The 18992-nt window shown below is 53.8% G+C and overlaps 1 protein-coding gene across 6 annotated transcripts in view; it reads right to left on the reverse strand.

Annotated features, from left to right (window-relative positions):
* BCL7C (BAF chromatin remodeling complex subunit BCL7C) overlaps window positions 1–18833 on the reverse strand; it is a 43010-nt gene extending 24177 nt beyond the window's left edge. For 2 of the 6 annotated variants that reach the window (XR_012787270.1, XM_075564781.1), the window contains exons 1-5: window positions 18488–18829; window positions 17780–17858; window positions 17201–17309; window positions 16947–17108; window positions 14472–14557 (exon numbers count right to left, since the gene is read on the reverse strand). Coding sequence is in view for 5 of the 6 variants with exons in the window: in XM_075564781.1 (XP_075420896.1) it covers window positions 14472–14557; window positions 16947–17108; window positions 17201–17309; window positions 17780–17858; window positions 18488–18579 (528 nt within the window). In the remaining variant the exon portion in view is untranslated. Of the gene's footprint in view, window positions 1–4533; window positions 12162–13839; window positions 14037–14471; window positions 14558–16946; window positions 17109–17200; window positions 17310–17779; window positions 17859–18487 lie in introns of those variants that run through there. The other 4 variants (XM_075564784.1, XM_075564782.1, XM_075564780.1 and 1 more) reach the window with 4 other exon arrangements.
* Between the last annotated feature and the right edge of the window lie 159 nt (window positions 18834–18992).

The following is an 18992-nucleotide window of genomic DNA, read 5'->3' on the forward strand; positions in this document are numbered from 1 at the left end:
CTCCCTTCCTATCCCCCCTTCCTCGTGAACCCTTGATAATTTATCAATTATTATTTTTTCATGTCTTACACCAGGCATCCTCAAACTATGGCCCGCGGGCCACATGTGGCCCACCAAGGACATTTATCCTGCCTGTCGGGTGTTTATGCCCCATTTGTTTTTTACTTCAAAATAAAGTATGTGCAGTGTGCATAGGAATTTGCTAATAATTTTTTTAAAAACTATAGTCCGGCCCTCCAATGGGTCTGAGAGACAGTGAATTGGCCCCCTGTGTAAAAAATTTGAGGACCCATGTCTTACACCAATCGAACGTCTCCCTTCACCCACTTTTCTGTTGTCCATCCCCCAGGAAGGGGGTTATAGGTAGATCCTTGTGATCGGTTTCCCCTTTCTACCCCACCTTCCCCTGCCCCTCCTGGTATTGCTACTCATGATTGGTCCTGAGGGCTTTATCAAGACAAGCTTATCTTGATGAAATTCCTCAACTCCAGAAACAGAACAAGTAATTCAAAAGCATCTGCACTGAAAGACTACTTAAGATAACAGAATAACCAGTCACCTTCTAGTCGCTGAGGGGCCAGTGGGGGCCAAAGAACCGTGCTCCAGAGGACTGTCACTGGCCGATTGGGGGACTAGATTGCCGGGGGGGCGGGGGGGGGGGGGAGAAGGGGTTGTTCGTTTAAGGCTTCGCTGAGCGCACTTGACCTCTGCATTAGAGGTCCAGCACTTTAACCTTCTGCACCACCCAGGGACTGGTTCATAAAGGAACGAAAATCAGACTAGTTTGAGTCTACTCATCTGGCATTCGATCATGTAGGAGACAGTAGAATGGATGTCTAAGAAAAAGCAGAGCTCTTTCTTCCTCTTAGCAAAGACTTCTAAGAGAAAAAAAAGTATTACCCAACCAGGCATGTCACAGAGCTAATGGGCCAAAGAAAGGCATTCTCTGGCCTTCAAGAGTCAGTGCGCATGTCATCTGCACACCCGGATGGAAGTGCTAAAAAAATCTCTAAACTAGCGATGGCGAGGTGAGCCCCATATGGTGAAAGACGGAGAGGTAGCACAGTTAGGCAACACATCTTACAGGGTACAGAGTTCTGTTCCAATTGTGGAAGATAGGCTGGGGATTGTGTTAAGTAAGGCTTCTTTGGCAGAAGTGATTAACATTAGTGAACCACCTAACCCGAGACTAAAACAAGAAACTATGCGGTTTGATGGAAATGCTGAGTGAGCAGAGGAGACAGTTAAAACCATTCTAATGGTATGATCTTCCTGAGGAGACTGGAGGAATAGGCTCATTCTCGTGGAGTAGGATTACTACCACGTAATGACATTAACAATTTAAGAATGACTACAATTGTTGGGAAAGAGAAGAGGAACACAACGAAGGCAAAGGGGATGAAGAGAAACCTGGCCAAACCCACAAAAGAAAAAAAAACATACATACAAACAAGAAGGATAAGGTGGAAAAGAAAATAGGTATATTGATTACTATAATATATATGACCATGTATTAGCTCCCAATAAAGTGGTTTTGGAAAAATGAAGTGTTTAAAAGCAAGGAGGTTGCTCTGAGGACTAAGATAAATAGCTATATGGATAGAGAAATGCATATGAACAGAGTCCTGGTGGAGTGGTTACACATTGGACTGCTAACCCAGAGGTCAGCAGTTTGAAACCACCAGCCGCGAGAGGAAGACAGGGCTTTCTACTCCTGTAACGAGTTACAGCCTTGAAAACTCAAAGGACAGTTGCACCATGTCCTATAGGGTCACTATGAATTGGCATTCACCGTCAATGGCGGTGACAGAATTAATTTGATATATAATTATATGTAATTTAGAGAAAACACATAAAGCAAAAGGTTAAAGCGTTTCAAATAAAGAGATGGATTTGAAAATACTTCCAGACAAATACAAGAAGTCAAGTTGCTGGGGAGGTGGGGAGTGAATCTGAGGTGCTGGCAGTGTTTATTTCTTGGTCTGGGTGTTGATTAGACAGGTGTGGGTTTTGGTTTTTTGGGAGTTTTTTTTCTTGTTTTATAAAATTGTGTTAAGCTGTGTACTTTTTTGATTGGTGTTTATTCAAAAGATTTCCATACCCTTACCAAACTGTGACGAGCAGATAATGGTGCCCCTAAGATATCCATGCCCAGCTTCCTGGAACTAGCGTACTTTACATGGCCAAAGAAATTCTGCAGATATAGAAGGAAGACCCTTGAGATGGGGATTATCTAGTCAGTTATCTAATTAGCTAGATTATCTAGTTAGACACAAAGTCATCACTCAAAAACAAAACAAAAAACTCACTGCCATCCAGAAGCTCAAAAACCAATCACTCTGCAGGACAAAGATCAGGCTTTCTACTCCATAAAGATTTACAGTCTCCAGTCAGAGGGGCTGCGTGGAGGAGAAAATGTATCCAGGGGGCAGTTTATCACCAATGAAACACACAACACTCCTCTAGTTTTTACTCCTTCTTCCCCCCACTTTTATGATCTCAGTCCTACCTCGAGCAAATCCCACCAGACCTGTGTGCGTATCATAGCACAGATGAGAGAGCTATCAATATACGGAACTCAGGATAGACAAACCCTCTCAGAAACAGCAATGGGAGCAGCAATTTCAGGAGGGTAGAGGAAGGGGGGGGAGGAGTGGATAGCAATGACAGCAGGACAGTAAGTGAAGGGGCAGAACAGGCAGGGTAAGATAGGTATAAATAATAGCACCTAATAAGGGTTTGTGGGAGTGGCAGGGGAGGGGAAGGAGGGGAAAAGAGGACTCAAGCAGATACTGTTTAGAAATTGTTCACGCCCACAATTGTGCATGTCAGAGTGATATAATGGATGTGTGAATTGTTTTATGTAGGAGCCCCCCACTTGCAGTTCTACTCTGCCCTGTAGGGTCACTATGAGTCAGAATTGACTCGATGGCAGTGAGTTGGTTAGGGTTTTCCCACCTGTGGTCAGAGAAATGCAACCCTGCTGGCTTGGAAGAGGACAGGAGCCGTGAGCCAGGGAATGCGGCCTCTGGAATTCAGGTCCCCAAACCCTCTTGGCTCAGTACTTCCCTTTCAGGGGGCATTCCTCAGTACCCCCCTGGCAATTAAATACTTCTGTGCTAGATGGTCCATAATCCATGATCAAGATCCTGGGATTGGTTCAGCGACCCCCAGGGGGCAGTGTCACCGGGTTTGGGGAAACTGCTCAAGAAGGGGGGGGACGACAAGAAAATAGATTCTGTCTTGAGTCAGCACCTTAATTTGGGGCTCAGATAGACCCCTGGTGGACATTTGTCCTACAGACCTGTCCCACAACAGACTTGTGTTGTTTGAAGCCTGGATTTTAAGACCTCTGGTCTGTGGTAAGTTGTTATCGCAACAAGAACCATAGCACCAAAAGATTTTTAAAACGTGACCTCGGCTTCACCTCCATTCTCTTCTCAGATTCCACGCTTTGCTTTTTAAAAAACTATTTCCTTATTCTTTTGTCCAAAAATATCAACTCTCTCTTTACTATATTTTTTAACAGAAATGCACTTATTCAAAGAGGAAACTCAATGTTCCGGCCGTGAGCAGGCAGGAAGGATCGCTCACCCACGGGGATAAGAACTGAAGTCACACAGGGCTACTCCCCGTGGGGGAAAGGCAGGGCACACTCCATTTCCTGGGCTAACAAAGCCACAACCATGGCCGCCTGGTCACCTGTGACTCATTTCCAACTTCATGGGGACCCTATTTCGCAGTGTTCCCCAGAGAGGGCGACACCGCCCAGGGGTGTGCCGGGAGGCCCCAGGGAGCTGCAAAAGGGACACCAACATCCACCTGTCTAAAACGTTCTCATTGTCACCGGGGCGCTGACTTTATTTTCCCCCCTGAAAAGGGGGCGGTTTGGGAACTTAAGCTATGTAGGGACTCGCAGACATGACGGTAAATCTTCAGGGTGAGCACAGCCTCATCTTTCTTCCCAAAGACTGTCAGATTTGTGCTTCGGGCCCAATGCCTAGCCCACCTGGCCACCGAGGCTCCTGACTGTCCTGCAGGGACACTGTATCACCTGGATCGCAGTCAACGGGAAGTACTCCATGTAAGTTAATTCAAAAACACACCCAAAAAAACCCATCCAAAACACAAGGTTAGGTAAGGAAAATCCTGGCGTTACACCCTTGCGCTCTCAAGCCCCTTTGAGCCGCAGTGTGCTATCTGCAGAATGACAGAAGCCCGCGCTTCACGCGGGGGGAGTTAGGGCAGTAACCAGAGCGACGGACACCCAGTAACCTGTCTCCCGGGCCACCGACTCGGGGCGACCCCACAGCGGGGAGCGGAGCTTGGCCCCTACGGTTTTCCAGGGCTTTACAACCCCCGACCTTGCTTTCTCCGCGGAGCGGCGGAGCGCTCAGCCCGGGCACCACGTGGGCGCCGCCGCCCTTCACGATGGGCAGGACCTACGACGTCCGAGGCCCGGCCCGCTAGCGGTGCGGCTCACGTGACGTGGAACCTGCCGCCCTCACAGGACGCAGCGGCGGGAAAGCCTACCTTTGCCATTCCACAGGCCTTCCTCTCTTAGGGGCTGGGGCCGGGGCCCCGGGGTCTTAAGACGCTGCCGGCCCTGGGGCGCTCTAGAGGCCGAGAGCCGGGCCCGGAGCGGGCTTCGGGGCTGCGCGCCCCCCAAACCAGCCAGTCCGGTTTGCCGCCGCGGGGCCGGAAGCGGCTGAGGGACGCGGCCCAAGTGGCAGCTGGGCCGCCTGAGGGGCCCGGCGCGCCGAAGCCCACCTCCCCCTCCCCCTCCCGGCTGGGCGGCCGAGCTTCCGGTCCGGGAGGCGGGCTCCGCCCCGCGCCGGAAGTCCTCCCTCGGCCTCTCTAGGACGCCCGAGCGCGCCGCTCGGTGGCCTGAGCCCGCCCGGCCGCCGCGACCCGCCGCTTTCACCTCGCCACTTCCCGAGGCACGTTGTCCTCCTTTGTTTCCCGCGATGCCGGGGCCTTGCGGGTTCCCTCCCACGCCCAGCGCGACTGCAGTCTCCAGCGGGCCGGGCCGTCGGATCGGCTCTCCCTCGGCTCCCCGGTGGCCCATCTTTAAACAGAGTACATTAAAAACTCCAGGGGGATTATTTCCCTTGAGAGGCCCTGCGTTTCCTGGCGGGCATGCAACACTCTGGGTCCCCAAAAGTAACGGCTTCCAGGACTACCGACTGGACTAGAATTTGGCTTACCACACAGCTCCCCCGGGGGCTTGCTACGTAGGCACTTGCTCATGCTGTGTGGCTGATGTGCTTCACACGTGGGCGACCCACCTCAAAGAGGAGGAAAAGGTTGGCTCCGTTTTTCAGATAGGGCAACTGAAATCTAGACGGGGGAGCCACTGACCCAAGACTGCATTTAGCTCCCGTTCCTGGGCCTCATCCTGCCCCTCCACTGCATCGCAGCTGCCTCCCAGGGCCCGTGGGAAGCACAAACAAGGGGACGGGCAGAAAAGCCATTGACAGACTGACAGTCAAGAGTCCAGAGGAACAGAAGGGAAAATCGGTTACTAGGTCAACCCTGGTGAGGGCCCTTGAGTTGTTGGATAAGCCTGTTCCAATGAGGCCCACCAGAGATGGGCAAGGAACCACAGGATGGGTTCTGGGTCCTCTGTGGAACGGATCTGGGCTAAAATGCCAGAGACTGCCCAGCAGTGGCAACAAGTGGCATCTCCAGAAGAGTTGGATGCTACTGTAGCAATGGAGGCAGAAAGGGGCATGTGTGCTTTTTCTTTGGGTCCTTTATTAAGGAGCACCCGCTGTTGATGAGAAGACAAAGGAGATGTGATGCATTTGTATTGTGCTGGAGAAGAATAGTGGAAGCCCCCCTGAAAGGACAAACAAATCGGTCTTGAAAGAAGTACGGCCAGAGTGCTCCTCAGAGGCAAGGAGGGCAAGACTTCATTGTACATCCGAAGGACGTATTGTCAGGAGAGACCCGTCCCTGGAGAAGGACGTCATGCTTCGGAAAGTGAAGGGGCAGTGAAAAAGAAGGCCTTCAACGAGATGGACGGACACGGGAGGCTGCAACGGTGGGCTCACACATAGGAGCCATTGGGAAGATGGTGCAGGACCGGGCAGTGCTTCATTCTGTTGTGCACAGGGTCATGATGGGTGGCAACCAACTCAATCCCACCTAACAACAACAGACGTTGCCCAAGCACTACACTAGGCCCTAGAAGGGCAGAGGTAAAGGAGACACACTGGATGTGGTTCTTGCAGGGGACATGGGAACCCAAACAAGAGGGGAGGTGCACTGGCTGAGCTGGGACCTGAGCTGGTTTTAAACTTCTCGGAGGAGATGAGAGCTCAGCCAAACCTGGAAGAGAAGTGGGTGTGGGCCAGGAAGAGAGGGTAGAAAAAGTAGGAAACCATCTGGCCTACTCAAGAGCTGAAAGAATTCTGTGTGTGAAGACGGCATTAAGTACAGGGAGATGGACGAGAGGTGGGCAGGGACCAAAGTGAGCCGCTTGGACTGGTACTGCAAGGTCCTTGGGAGTTCCCTCTGGCTGGATGGCCAGGGGGAAAGTGGGTCTTCCTGGGACGGTAGGTAAGGAGGCTGAAGAAGAAGCCAAGCTTTCAAGACTACCAATGTCTAGGAGGCCAAGGGCATTGCTAGAGGTCTAAATAAAGGCATGTACATATGCAAATATATTTATATATTAGTATGGGGAAATAGATCTATGTGCATACATTTATGGGTTTAGTATTAAGGTAGGAGGACATTGGGCCACCACTTAAGTATTCCCTCAATGCAAGAACTCTTTCTTCTATTAAATTGGCATTCTATGATGCTCACCTGCCCAACACAACCACTCAAGACAAAGCGGGTGATTAAGCAAATGTGAAGAAAGCTAATGGTGCCAGGCTATCAAAAGAGATAGTGTCTGGAGTCTTAAAGGCTTGAAGGTAAACAAGCGGCCATCTAGCTCAGAAGCAACAAAGCCCACATGGAAGAAGCACACCAGCCTGTGTGATCACGAGGTGCCGAAGGGATCAGTTATCAGGCATCAAAGAACAAAAAAAATCATATCATTGTGTGCTCACCACCTCCATGCTGTGATCACTGAAGACAAATGGGTGCATAAGCAAATGTGGCGAAGAAAGCTGATGGTACTCGGCTATCAAAAGACATAGTGTCTGAAGTTTTATAGGCTTGAAGGTAAACAAGCAGCCATCTAGCTCAGAAGCATCAAAGCCCACATAGAAGAAGCACACCAGCCTGTGCGATCACGAGGTGTCAAAGGGATCAGGTATCATCAGAACAAAAAATCTTACCATAGTGAATGAGGCGGGAGTACAGAGTGGAGACTCAAAGTCCATTTGTAGGCCACTGGACATTCCCTTATAGAAGGATCTCAGGGAAGAGACGAGCCAGTCAGGGTGCGATGTGGCAATGATAAAACATACAAATATCCTCTAGTTACTCTTTCCCCACTATCATGATCCCAATTCTACCTTACAAATCTGGCTAGACCAGAGCATGTACACTGGTACAGACAGGAACTGGAAACACAGAGAATACAGGATGGATGATCCCTTCAGGACCAGTGGGGAGAGTGGCAATACTGGGAAGGTGGAGGGAGGGTGGGTTGGAAAGAGGACCCAATTACAAGGATCTACATGTGACCTCCTCCCTGGGGGATAGACAACAGAAAAGTGGGTAAAGGGAGACGTTGGACAGGGCAAGATGTGACAAAATAATTCATAAATTATCAAGGGTTCATGGGGGGGGTGGGAATGAGGAACTGATGCCACAGGCTTAAGTGGAGAGCAAATGCTTTGAGAATGATGAGGGCAACGAATGTACAAATGTGCTTTACACAATTGATGTATGTATGGATTGGGATGAGTTGTATGAGTCCCTAATAAAATGATTGAAAAAAAAGATTACCAATTCTGGCTGAGGGGCTCAGGCGTTAGCCTGCAGACCAGGCACGTGACAAAATAAAGCAAAGCATGATGGCCTGATGGGGACTGAAGAGCACATGCTTACACTCCAGGGCCAGCCAGTACTCTGCTCCCTGTCCCGCTGGCCACCATGGGCAGACAACTCAATGTCTCAGAGCATCGACTTCCCCCAGGAGAACTGGGAGTCTGGATCCCTGTGGCTCATTACTTGACTTTAAATATGTGCAACTTGTCCAACACCAGGTAAGCCAAGCAGATCATATCCAGCGGTCAGCGACTTCCCCGCTTTGTGTCCCCTGAGCCGTTGGCGATGCCCAGCTTGCACTCTAGGCCAATGGGAAGGTTTGGGGACGAGAGCCAGACATTGGGATATTTGCAAGAGCTCCAGGGACTTCGATGTATGGCCACATTTGAAGACTACTGTTGTGGGCTGAGTCAATCCGCTGGTCTGCCAAGCAATGCCAGGGGAGCCAGGGAGGTTAGAGAGCAGGGGAAGGGGCGGTGGTCTGGGGTGGAAGGGGCCCAGAGCCCCAGACGCTGCAGGGGTTTCCCAGTACATAGACCCTTCGGTGCTAAAATCAAGCCACTTGGGCAAATAATGATGGCGGGTCACCCTACCTCCTGACGTGAACATGATCTTGTCTCCCCAGATTTCTGGGGGAACTGAGCCCACAGACTTCCCTATTCTAGAGACTCTGGGAAAGGGTTGTTCTTTCTGGGGTGTGCTCCTCTGGGCCCTGAACCCCAAGCTTGACAGGTTTATGCAGGGAGCTAGAGAAAGGGAGAGAACTTGGACCATTATTACCCACCACCACCCCCGAATGACTTTGTTCAATGCTCAGTTGATCGAAGACAAATTAATAAAAAAGAACAAACTATAAATGTATGCAGCACAATTCTCAAGACGATTCTCAAAAATAAGAGACAGCGGTCACTTCTAGGGAGCGGAGAGAGGGGCTGACTTGTAAAGGACGGGGGGGGGGCACTTCCTGGGTGGTGGGGAGGTTCTGTTTTCCACAGGGTTTGCATTTCGCAGAAGTACACGTCGCTTACAACTCACTTAACTCTCCCATTAATACGGGTGTATTTCACGCCCATGGCATTTTCCCTCAAGAAGAAAAAGTGTAAACACATACAGGAGAAAAGGTTGACCTTATGTCAAAGATATCATTTTACCTGGATCCATAAGCACTGTTCAAAGAAGCAACAGTCACAAGTCAAAGGATACATTCCATTGGGCAAATCTGCTGCTAAGACCACTGGGTCACCAGGGAGCTGAGACCAGGGGCTCAAGGGGGGAGAGAATGCTTGGAAAAAGATGATGGTAACACAGGTGCAAATGTGCCTGACACACTGGATGAATTGTGATGAGATGTAAGAGCCCCCAATAAAAGTATTTAATTACAATATAAGTAGAAAGGAAATGTTTTAATGATGAAACATTTGTACAAACATGCTAGATACAATGGACGCATGGAATGTTCTAAGAGCTGTAAAAGCCCCCAGTAAAATGATTTTTTTTTTTTTTAAATAGACCTCCGGATCAAGTTAAGGAGCTAAGATGTTACTTTGAGGACTGAGGCCCATCTGAGCCGAGCCAGGGTCATTTTCCAGGTCCTCATCTGCAGGAAAGTTGGAAATGAATCAGGAAGACAGCCGAAGACTGGGTGCGTCTGAGGGAGGGGCAGGGGGAAGAATGTGGAAAGGACCGTGGACAGCCAGGAAAAGCCACAACGTTGTCCCAGAAGAGGTACCATCCGAGTGCTCCTTAGAAACAAGGATGGTGAGACTTCGTCTCATGTACTTCGGACACGGTGTCAGGAAGAACCAATCCCTGAAGCACATCATGCTTGGTCAGAGCAGAGGGTCCGTGAAACAGGAAGACCCCGGGTGCAATGGCTTGACCCCATGGCTGTCACAATGGGTCCAAACACAGCCCTGGGGGGGGTGTCCTGTTGCACACGGGGTCCCTCGAGTTGGAAGCCCTTCGATGGCACCTAATGACGAGAGTTAAGGATGTACGGTCTGAAGCGTCCAGAGGGAAGTCCAATGACATCCACCACTTATTTTTAAGTGATCAAAAGAGTGCTGGATCGAGGAGTAAGGGCATGTGACAGAGCACATCACTTTGTTCGCACTCTCTCCCCAGGGTTCAGCGTGTGGACGCAACACGTTTGTGCGCACGGGAGACTGAGGCAGACCCAGGCCATGAGACCGTATGCTTGGTGGTCCCTGGATGGCAGGGAAGAGAGGGGGGAAGCCAAAGAGAAAGGAGAGTGACCCCACCAGAAGCTGAGGGTTGGGAGACCATCGGGCATCTGCCAAGAGAGGGGGCAAGAGAGGCCCTAAAAACATCAGCGAAGCCCTAGAAGCGAGTATCAAGAGTCTTCAGGTCAGGTGGCAGGTGCACAGGGGTGCAGAGGGAGCAGAAGAGAGTAGGCTCTTTCCTGCAGGGGTTTAAGAGCTGGAAGGTCTCAACCAGGGGCACTGTCTTAGACAGAGTTGGGGGTCTGAGAGCTTACCCAGCTGCCAGGTTGAGCATGCATGGCAGACTGGCAAGAGTGAAGTGGGACACCCACCAAGCGGCAGTGAAAGGTTGCTGGCAGCCCAGCCAGTAAACTAGTAAACGACCAGAGAGCGGGGTCAACTGGAGACTTACATTCAGGGCGAGACTCACGGAAATTGGTTGTAGGAAGAGGGAAGAAGCGACGCTAACCCCTGGGTATTCCTGGGACTGAGGTGCCATTCACAGGTACAAAGGGTGGGGGCGGGATTGGGGGAGCTGGGAGGTGAGGATGAGGCTCTGGGGGATAGCGCTGTGGAGATGGCGTTTGGTTCTTGGAGTCTGGAGATTGGGAACAAATTATAGGGGCCGAGGGGTGGGGGGTGTCCCATGTCCTCCAGGGGCCAGGGAAGCAAGCAAGAAGAGAGCTGAGCCAGGACAAGCAGCACTGCAGGGCTCGGGAAGAGGAGAAGGCCCGAGAATGGACAGGGTCGAGGGCAGATGGGGCAGCTCCAGAGCGTGTGGACAGTAGGGGAGAGCAGGTAAGCATGGTGCTGCACCCCGAGAGTGGGTTTTACAGCCCAGACACAGAATGGGCCAGAAAGGGAGTGGAGACAGGTCTGGGCCCAGGACACATGTGTGAGCTCTGTGGGCAGGAAAGGGACTGACCTGGGGACAATTCAAAAGCCAGCCTGTCAGTGCTGCTCCAAAGTAGCCATCCCAGGAGGACCCCCCCCCGCCAATCCCATTCCCAGCCCCACTGATACCTAGATCTTCTGGACTTTATCCCAGCAAGCTCCCTAGACCCCTCCTCTATAAAGGGAGGTAGCAGGAAAAACAGCTGTCATTCCCTGGTGCTTTAACACATACCCGTACTCATCGATCCAGGGCTTCAGTTAATCCCCAGGGGGTCCCCCATGCTGCACCTCTTACTATCCCCATTTCACAGCTGAGAACATGGAGGCATGGGGCAGCAAGGTCACTTGCTTAAAGTCACCCGGCCAATGAAGGGAGAGAGGCTGCGATGCAAACCCAGAGTTCAGTTCCTGGCCCTCCACATGGTCCGGGGAGCTCACACAAGACAACACACACACACACACACGGTCCAGGGAGCTCACGCAAGACACCACACACACACGACACTGCACAAAGCACTCTCGTCACCGCGTGGGGTGCATGCCTATGGGGAGTAAGGCGACGGCATGGTGTCCAAGACACGGCACACGGCAGGCCACATGACACTCCGCCACAGACCCCTCTAACGTATCCAGGAGCCAGGATGTCAAGGTGTGGCCGGCCCAAGCCACGGTTTCTCAACCACCTCCAGACGCACGTGCAATAGGGAAGAGGGCGGAAGGATCGGTGCATCTGGATTATGGTGCTGGTGAAGAACTGCCAGAATTCCCGCTAGGCATCCTGAAGACTCCAGGGCCAGGCTTGGTCCCAGACTCTGGGCATGTTCTCCAGAGAGACCAGTCCTTGAGAAGGACATCGGCCTTGGCAAAGCAGAAGGACCGAGAACAAGAGGCAGGCCCTACACACGACAGGTCAATACCATGACTGCGACAACGGACTAAGTATCACAACTGCGATGTTGGGCGCAGGATTGGGCAGTGTCCTCCTCTGTGGGACACAGACGGGGCCGCTAGGAGACGGAACCGGCGCCGAGACGCCTCAGCACCACCTCCAAGATGTGCGCATCCTCATCCCTGGACGCCGAGTCGGTCACAGGCCTAGAAAACAGGGCGCTATGATTAAACAGTCAGCACCCATGACCCACGCGGTGCCATCACCAGGTCCTGGCACAGGGAGGCAGGCGGGTCAGAGCCAGAGATGGAGACGTGACCACAGACACAGACAGAGGGGTTGGGAGATGCCCATGGCTGGGTGGAAGATGGAAGACAAGTCGGCCAGGAGCCAAGGAAGGCAGGTGACCTGTACAAGCCGGAAAAGCCAAACAGCCTCTCGGGGAGCATCACCCCATCGACATCTTGCCTGGAGGCTAGTGAGGCTGGTCTTAAACTTGAGACCCCTCTCACAGGCCCGGACTGAGGGAACCCTGCACGACTTGAAAGCGCCCACAAGCCAAGGGGGCAGATGAGGCCTACTGACAGCCCTCATTGCTCTGATGACCACACTAAGGGCCAGAGGGGGGAGATGGCTTGCCCAGACTTCCATGTCTGACTGCAGATCTGCCCCTTTGAGGCGTTGAAGACACAGGGGACGAAGACCCGCCTGGCCCCAGCCGTGCTACTTTCAAGAGCCCCCTCTGCATGCGAAAGCTGGACAGTGAACAGGGGCGCTGAAGAAGGGGTGCCTCGGGATGTGGGCCATGGGAAGCACCCCGGCCGGCTACCAGGGCAGAGGGTCTGCGCCGGGAGAAGTTGGGCCAAAGTGCCCCTTCGAAGCAAGGCTGGGTCTCACAGACGTGGGAGAAGTCGTGGGAGAGACCAGCCCCTGGGAAAACACATCATCCGCATGCTTGGTAAAGCAGGAGGGCAAGGAAGAGCAAGTCCCTGGACAACAAGACGGACAGACAGTGACTGCCGCCATGGGCTCCCGATACACGAACCACTGAGGGCGGGCGGTACGGGACCGGAAGGTGTTTCGCTGTTGCACACGGCTTCGCTGTGGGTCGGAACTGGCTCACGGCACCGAACAAGCACAAAACCCTGAGGTTCATGTCTCAGACAGCAGCTGATGAACCACCTCCGTCCTCTTCCCAGACAGCCCCCGATCCCCACTCTCGGGCCCACTCAAGCACCAAGCAGTTGCTCTGTCCCTGGTATGACACTGGGCAAGGCTAGGACCCCCCGTTTTGCCCTCGGGAGCCCATCATGATCCCTGAAGACATAACAGACTAACACAGGGAGTGTGGCAGCCATAGTAACCCCAGGGAAACAGATGGAGTCTGGGGTCAGGGAGGGCTTCCTGGAGGAGGTGGTGATGGATCTGGGGTAGAGGTGGCAGGTAGGGGGACCAGCAAAGCACAGACAGGGAGGCACAGTGCTGTGGGCTTTCCAAGGGCAGGCCCCTGGCACCTGCGCTAGCCTCTCGGCAGAGTCTCTGAACAAGATGACGTCAAATAAGTAGGTTGATGTTATGTCCTTTAGGTTCTCAGTGGGTGAAATGGGACTCCTGGGTCTAGCTTGATGCCCTGAGCGGGCTCAGAAGGGTCCCCCACTGGGGGTCCCAGAGGGCAGAAGGTTCCGGAGAGGATCAATATCAAGGGGGATGGGGCAGGGTGGTGAGAGACAGAGGGAGAAGGCCCTAGCTCAAGCTCCTACTGAGCTGGACTCACGGCAGGACTTTCGGAAGGTCCTCACAGAGTCTCAGTGACCCCATCTGAGAAACGGAGTAGGGGACAAAAGACCCGCCCCAGCCCTGACCGGGAAACAACAGGACACAAAATTATAAAAGGGTCTTTATTTGTAAAAACTCAAAGGGGCCCCTGGGGGTGGCAGGATAAGCAGGCCGGCTTCTCAGGGGTCAGGGGCATTTGGACAGATGCGCTTGAGTGGGGGGGCGCCCTCCGAGTCCTCTGTGTCACCCTGGGCTGCCTTGGGGACAGGTGGCACTGGCTCAAAGACGGGGTAGGCTTCAGGGGCCTGGAGAGGAAGGGTGGACAGCCATGAGCCCCACCCGAACCCCGGAGTGCAGCCTCCTAGCCTCTGCCTTCTCCACTCCCTCCGGCACCCAGCTCCCCAAGATGCAGCTCAAGCAAAGCACCAGACAGAACCCAGCAACACGTTCTGGAGAAAGGGTGTGCTATCGGACATCTCTGAAAAATGACATCACCGTCAATCCTTGTGGGGAACAAAATCCAAGAGCCTTGTGAAGGGCTTTCCGAAGACACTGGCCATCGCTAAAAGACCTCTTCCTGTTTGGTCCCAAGAATCCAGGCTCTAAGCCTTGACCTGTGTCCTACACTACATGCCCCCCCGCCCCCCCGGTCTGGACCCAGTTCAGCCGCCAAGCCTTTGGCTAAGCCCCAAGCGTCCCTCCCCTCAGAGACCGGAGTCCAGCCTTCTGGCCTCTCTCACCTCAGCCTCCAGCAATTCTGGAACGGGCTCCTCCTTGGTCAGCATTGGGGGTTCATCGGTGCCACCCGCAGCCATGCCCCCGGGATCTGGAAGGTCAAGGCGACAGACATGCCCTGAGCAGCCAGCCACCAGGCACCCATCCTGCAAAGTCTGAGACTGGGAAAACGAGGGAGTGTCCATCCCCACGTGCCACCCAGGAAGCAGGGCACAGGAAGGAACATGCATGTCAGAGCGAGCAGGGCCACTTCCAGCAGAGGGAACTCATGCTCGGCAAGCAGATTCTGGCGCGGGGCCACCTGGCCTGACCTCGGCTGGCCAAACACCCGCATTTCTCTCAGCCTCAATTTCCCTGTCTGTGAAACGGGGAGAACTGAAGTAGGGGACCAGAGATGTTTGTGAGGATGAAATGAGATCACACGGGCAAAGCCCTCAGCACAACCAAGCACTCAATGGATGTCAATTCGTGTATCCCTACTGGCAAAGGATGGGACAGAGCCTGGGTGCCTGGAGTAGAACCAGGAGGTCAGCAGAGGCCAGCTCACAAAGGGCCTTGAATGCCAGGCTGAAGAGTCAGGGGAAGACCCAGGCTACCTTGTGGTTCTTTGGCTCTGGCAGTTGCGTGGAAGCAACCGGAGGGAGAAGTCATCGGGGGAAGAAGCTGGGGCCAGGTGTGAGTGAGAGATGGAGAACAGAGCCTGGACAGGGCCTGGGGGTGGTGCACAGCCTAGGCTGGCTGGACAGGAGAGGAAGCTTGCTGGGCTGACTGGATGGGAGAAGGAACTTGCTGGGTAAACTTGAGGATTGACTTCTCCGAGCATTAGCTGCCCCATCTATATACAGGCATCATAGTAGGGCATCTGGTCCCATGGGGTTGGTGAGGATCAGAAAAAAATCAAGCGTGACAAGTATTTAAGATGAGTTTTGTTCACCACTTATATGGCTTCCCCTCAGCAGATCCTGGGCAGACGGCACCTACCAAATGTCACACCATAATCTGTAGCTAGCATACAAGGGGGTACCCCAAAGAAAAAAAAAAGATTTTCCCCCCCAAAGGTATGTACTTAATTTTTTTACAAAACAGTATCACCTTTGGGAGAGGGGAGGGAGGGGAAAAAATAAAAAAGAGGACCTGATGCAAAGGGCTTAAGTGGAGAGCAAATGCTTTGAGAACGATTGGGGCAGGGAATGTATGGATGTGCTTTATACAATTGATGTATGTATATGTATGGATGGTGATAAGAGTTCAATGTAAAAAAAGAAAAGAGGAGAAAAAAATGATTAGGGCAAAGACTGTACAGATGTGCTTTATACAATTGAAGTATATATATATGTATGAACTGTGATAAGAGTTGTATGAGCCCCTAATAAATTGTTAAAAAAAAAAACCAAAAACAGTATCACCTTCAAAGTACTCTCTGCTACACTTAATACATTTGCCAAATCTGCAATTCCATTCTTGGAAGACATTGTTCACACTCATCTGTTTGGATGGCTGACAGCACCTCTCTGGGTTTTTTCCTTCACATCTACATCATCATGTCCCTCTTCATTCACAGAAACAAAAGGACGTCGCAGAGCGAGGTCACATGAGTAAAGCGCATGGAGCCAAAGAGGCATGCTGCTCTCTGCTAAAGACCGGCGTACTGTCTTGGTGGCAAAGCCAGTCCCCCATCTGCCACAAATCAGACCTTTTTTGTTAAACACCGCTCCACAATCTTTTCAAAACCTCTAAATAGAAAGCTTGATTAACAATCTGACCTGGTGGAATGAACTCCAAATGTACTACAAGCAGAGATTTCCATATGTTTTGGAAGTTGATGGACATCCAGAATGAGGTGTGTCATCCATCGACATTTCACCTTTTGGGAAACGGGAAAACCACTCATACACTTGAGTTTTTCCCATAGCGCTGTCCTCGTAAGCTGTGTTCAACATCACAACAGTTTCTGTGGCATTTCTCCCAGGCAGGAAACAACATTTCACAGCCGCACACTGTTCTCTTAAATCGGCCATCACAAAAAACGATGTTCAAGCAAAATTGCTTTTACGAAAAAATTCACTGTGACCAGAGAGCACCTTCCCAGGCGACGCCACTGAGTGCACTAACTCAGAGCGAGTTGGTCAATGCTCGCCTGGTGGGTGGGGGTAGGGGGGCAATGCATACTAAGACGAAAGCTCCACTCTGCCCAGCACAATTCTGGGTTTTTTGGGGGGTACCCCCTCGTAGTTAGTGACCAACCTTTAGGATGTTGACATGAGTTGGGAGTGCAGGAGAAACCCATTAAACTAAGAAAATGCAAACTGTACAGAAAATCTCAAGTGGTGACGGAAGGCCTGAGGCATCAGGCAGACCCCAGCTAGAGGGAGGAGGGTAACCCCGACCCCCCAGCAGTCAGCAAAGAAGCAACAACAGAGGAGGGGCTGATGGATTCAGCTGCGTCAAGGACAGGAATTCTGGGGAAACCCTGATCCTACCTCTCTCTTGACCCAGCTGTGGGGGCTGAGCTTCTTCTGGGACCCCATCCGGGGGTCCGGCAGGCGATTCAGGGCGGCTGGGCTGGGGGGTACCCCCAGGGCTGGGCTCGGTACCCTTTTGCAGGGACCCTTCCGAGTGGCAGCTCTGGTTGCTGTTCTCATCTGTAGGGGCAAGAAGCCAAAGGATTGGGCTTGAGGCCCCCGCGCCTCCCTCCTCCAGCCCCCCCTCACCCAATCCCAGGATCCCCACATACCACTGAGACCGAGCAGGATGAGGGGGCCACCCCCTCGAGGACTAGCACCCCGGCCCCGCCGCTCGCGGCCTCGGGATCTCTCTGCACCACCTCCTGCGCGTCGTCGGTCCTGGGAGGAGAGGATTGAATGGTGAGAACCCCAAGTGTCTTTCTGGTTCAATCAATCAGCCAACCAACCAACCAATCAATCAATCAATCAACCTCACTGCTTTTAAGCACTCCTACAGGGTAGAAGTGCCCTGAGTTTCCAAGACTGTGACTCTTTATGGGAGTAGCAAGTCCGCTTTCTCTCTCTGGAGCGGCAGGTGGTTTCAAACTGCTGACTTTGCAGTTAGCAGCCCAATTCGTAAACCCCCCCACTGTGCAGACAAGGAAACTAAGGCACTGGGGAGCAAAAGGCCTTGTTAGAGGTGGAAGAAGGTAAGGTTCAGAACCCTGGGTGGGGAGCAGGAAGCAGCAAGGGGGCTTGGAGTAGCTAGTGATGGTTGGCATCTAGCTTTGGGAGGGGCCTGGCCATGGTAGCCAGGGTGGGCAGGGGGCTTGCCTGAGGGTGCAGGATGTGGGGGAGGGCTTGCTCACCTCCTCCTGGGGGTCCACCACCGGCACCCACTTGAAGATACGAAGGGACGTGTCGCCCACGGTCACCCAGCGCTTCTCCCTGTGGGAGAATGGGGGGGTAGCCTGGTCAGAGAGGCTGGAGGGAAGAGCTCCCCCAGCTGGGCACATCTGGGGGTACCTGCAGAGGTGGGCTAGGGACACGAGGTAGAGCAGTTTTGCTGATGGGGCACAGGGAGGACAAAGAGTGCCTTGCGGCCCCCAGAACAGAGAGGAGGTGCTTCCAAAGTCAGGGTATAGTTTAGGGCTTTCCCAGGACGACAGGGCGGAGTGGAGTTGCCCCGGGAGGGTTTGCAAGGCCCCAAGTCTTTCGGGAGCAGACCTTCCCGCTGAGTTTGGGGACACAGCTCTGCAAACCCCGAGGCGCACAGGAGGGCATGGCTCTGGGCCTGGGGGAGGGCCCCGGTAATGAAGATTCTGGAGCATACTTGGGCTGGCGCGGGATCCCCAGCTGGGGGGGGTGGGTGGGGCGGGGACGGATTAGGACCCCAACTCGGGGAAGGCACGGTGGGGGGTCGCTCGGACGAGGGGAGCGCGCTCTTGCCAATCGGGTGCACGGCGGGAGCAAGCGCCTCACACCTGGGGGGGCCCCAGCTGGAGAAGGGAAGGCGGACGCCTGTGGGAGCGGTGGCCCCCGCCGCGTCCCGTCCCCGCCCCGCCCGCGGCGCTCACCATCTCCGGACCTTCTCGATGGTCGCCATCACCTTCTTGATGTCATCCTTGGCCCGGCTCCGGGTCTCGGCCCGCACGGTCCGGCCGGCCATGCTGGCGGGGCTGGGGCCCAGGCCGGACCCGGGGAGGGGCCGCCTCCCGTCCGGCGGGCTCGGGCTTGGCGCCAGCCAGGGGCGCCGCGCTCCCCGCCGGAGGTCCCTCCGGGAGTTGGCCGCGCCCTCCCACGCTCCCCAACGCCTCCGAGAGTCCCCGCCCCGCTTCCTGCCGCCGCGCCGCGCCGCGCCCCGCCCCGGCCCGTCCCCGGAGCGGCCGGGCCGCGCGGGCGAGCGGCGCCGAGGTCTGGAAGCCCGGCCGGCCCCGCCCCGCCCGGGCCCCGCCCCTCTCCGCCCGGGCCCCGCCCCGCCCCTCACGGGCCCCGCCCCGTCCCTCCCGGGCCCGCCCCCTCGGGCGTCCGGCGCGCAGCGCCCCCTGCCGGCCTGCGAGGCCGCGCGTCCAGACCACGTGC

The sequence above is a fragment of the Tenrec ecaudatus genome, chromosome 12, assembly GCF_050624435.1.
Source record: "Tenrec ecaudatus isolate mTenEca1 chromosome 12, mTenEca1.hap1, whole genome shotgun sequence".
In the NCBI taxonomy this organism is placed as follows: Eukaryota; Metazoa; Chordata; class Mammalia; order Afrosoricida; family Tenrecidae; genus Tenrec; species Tenrec ecaudatus.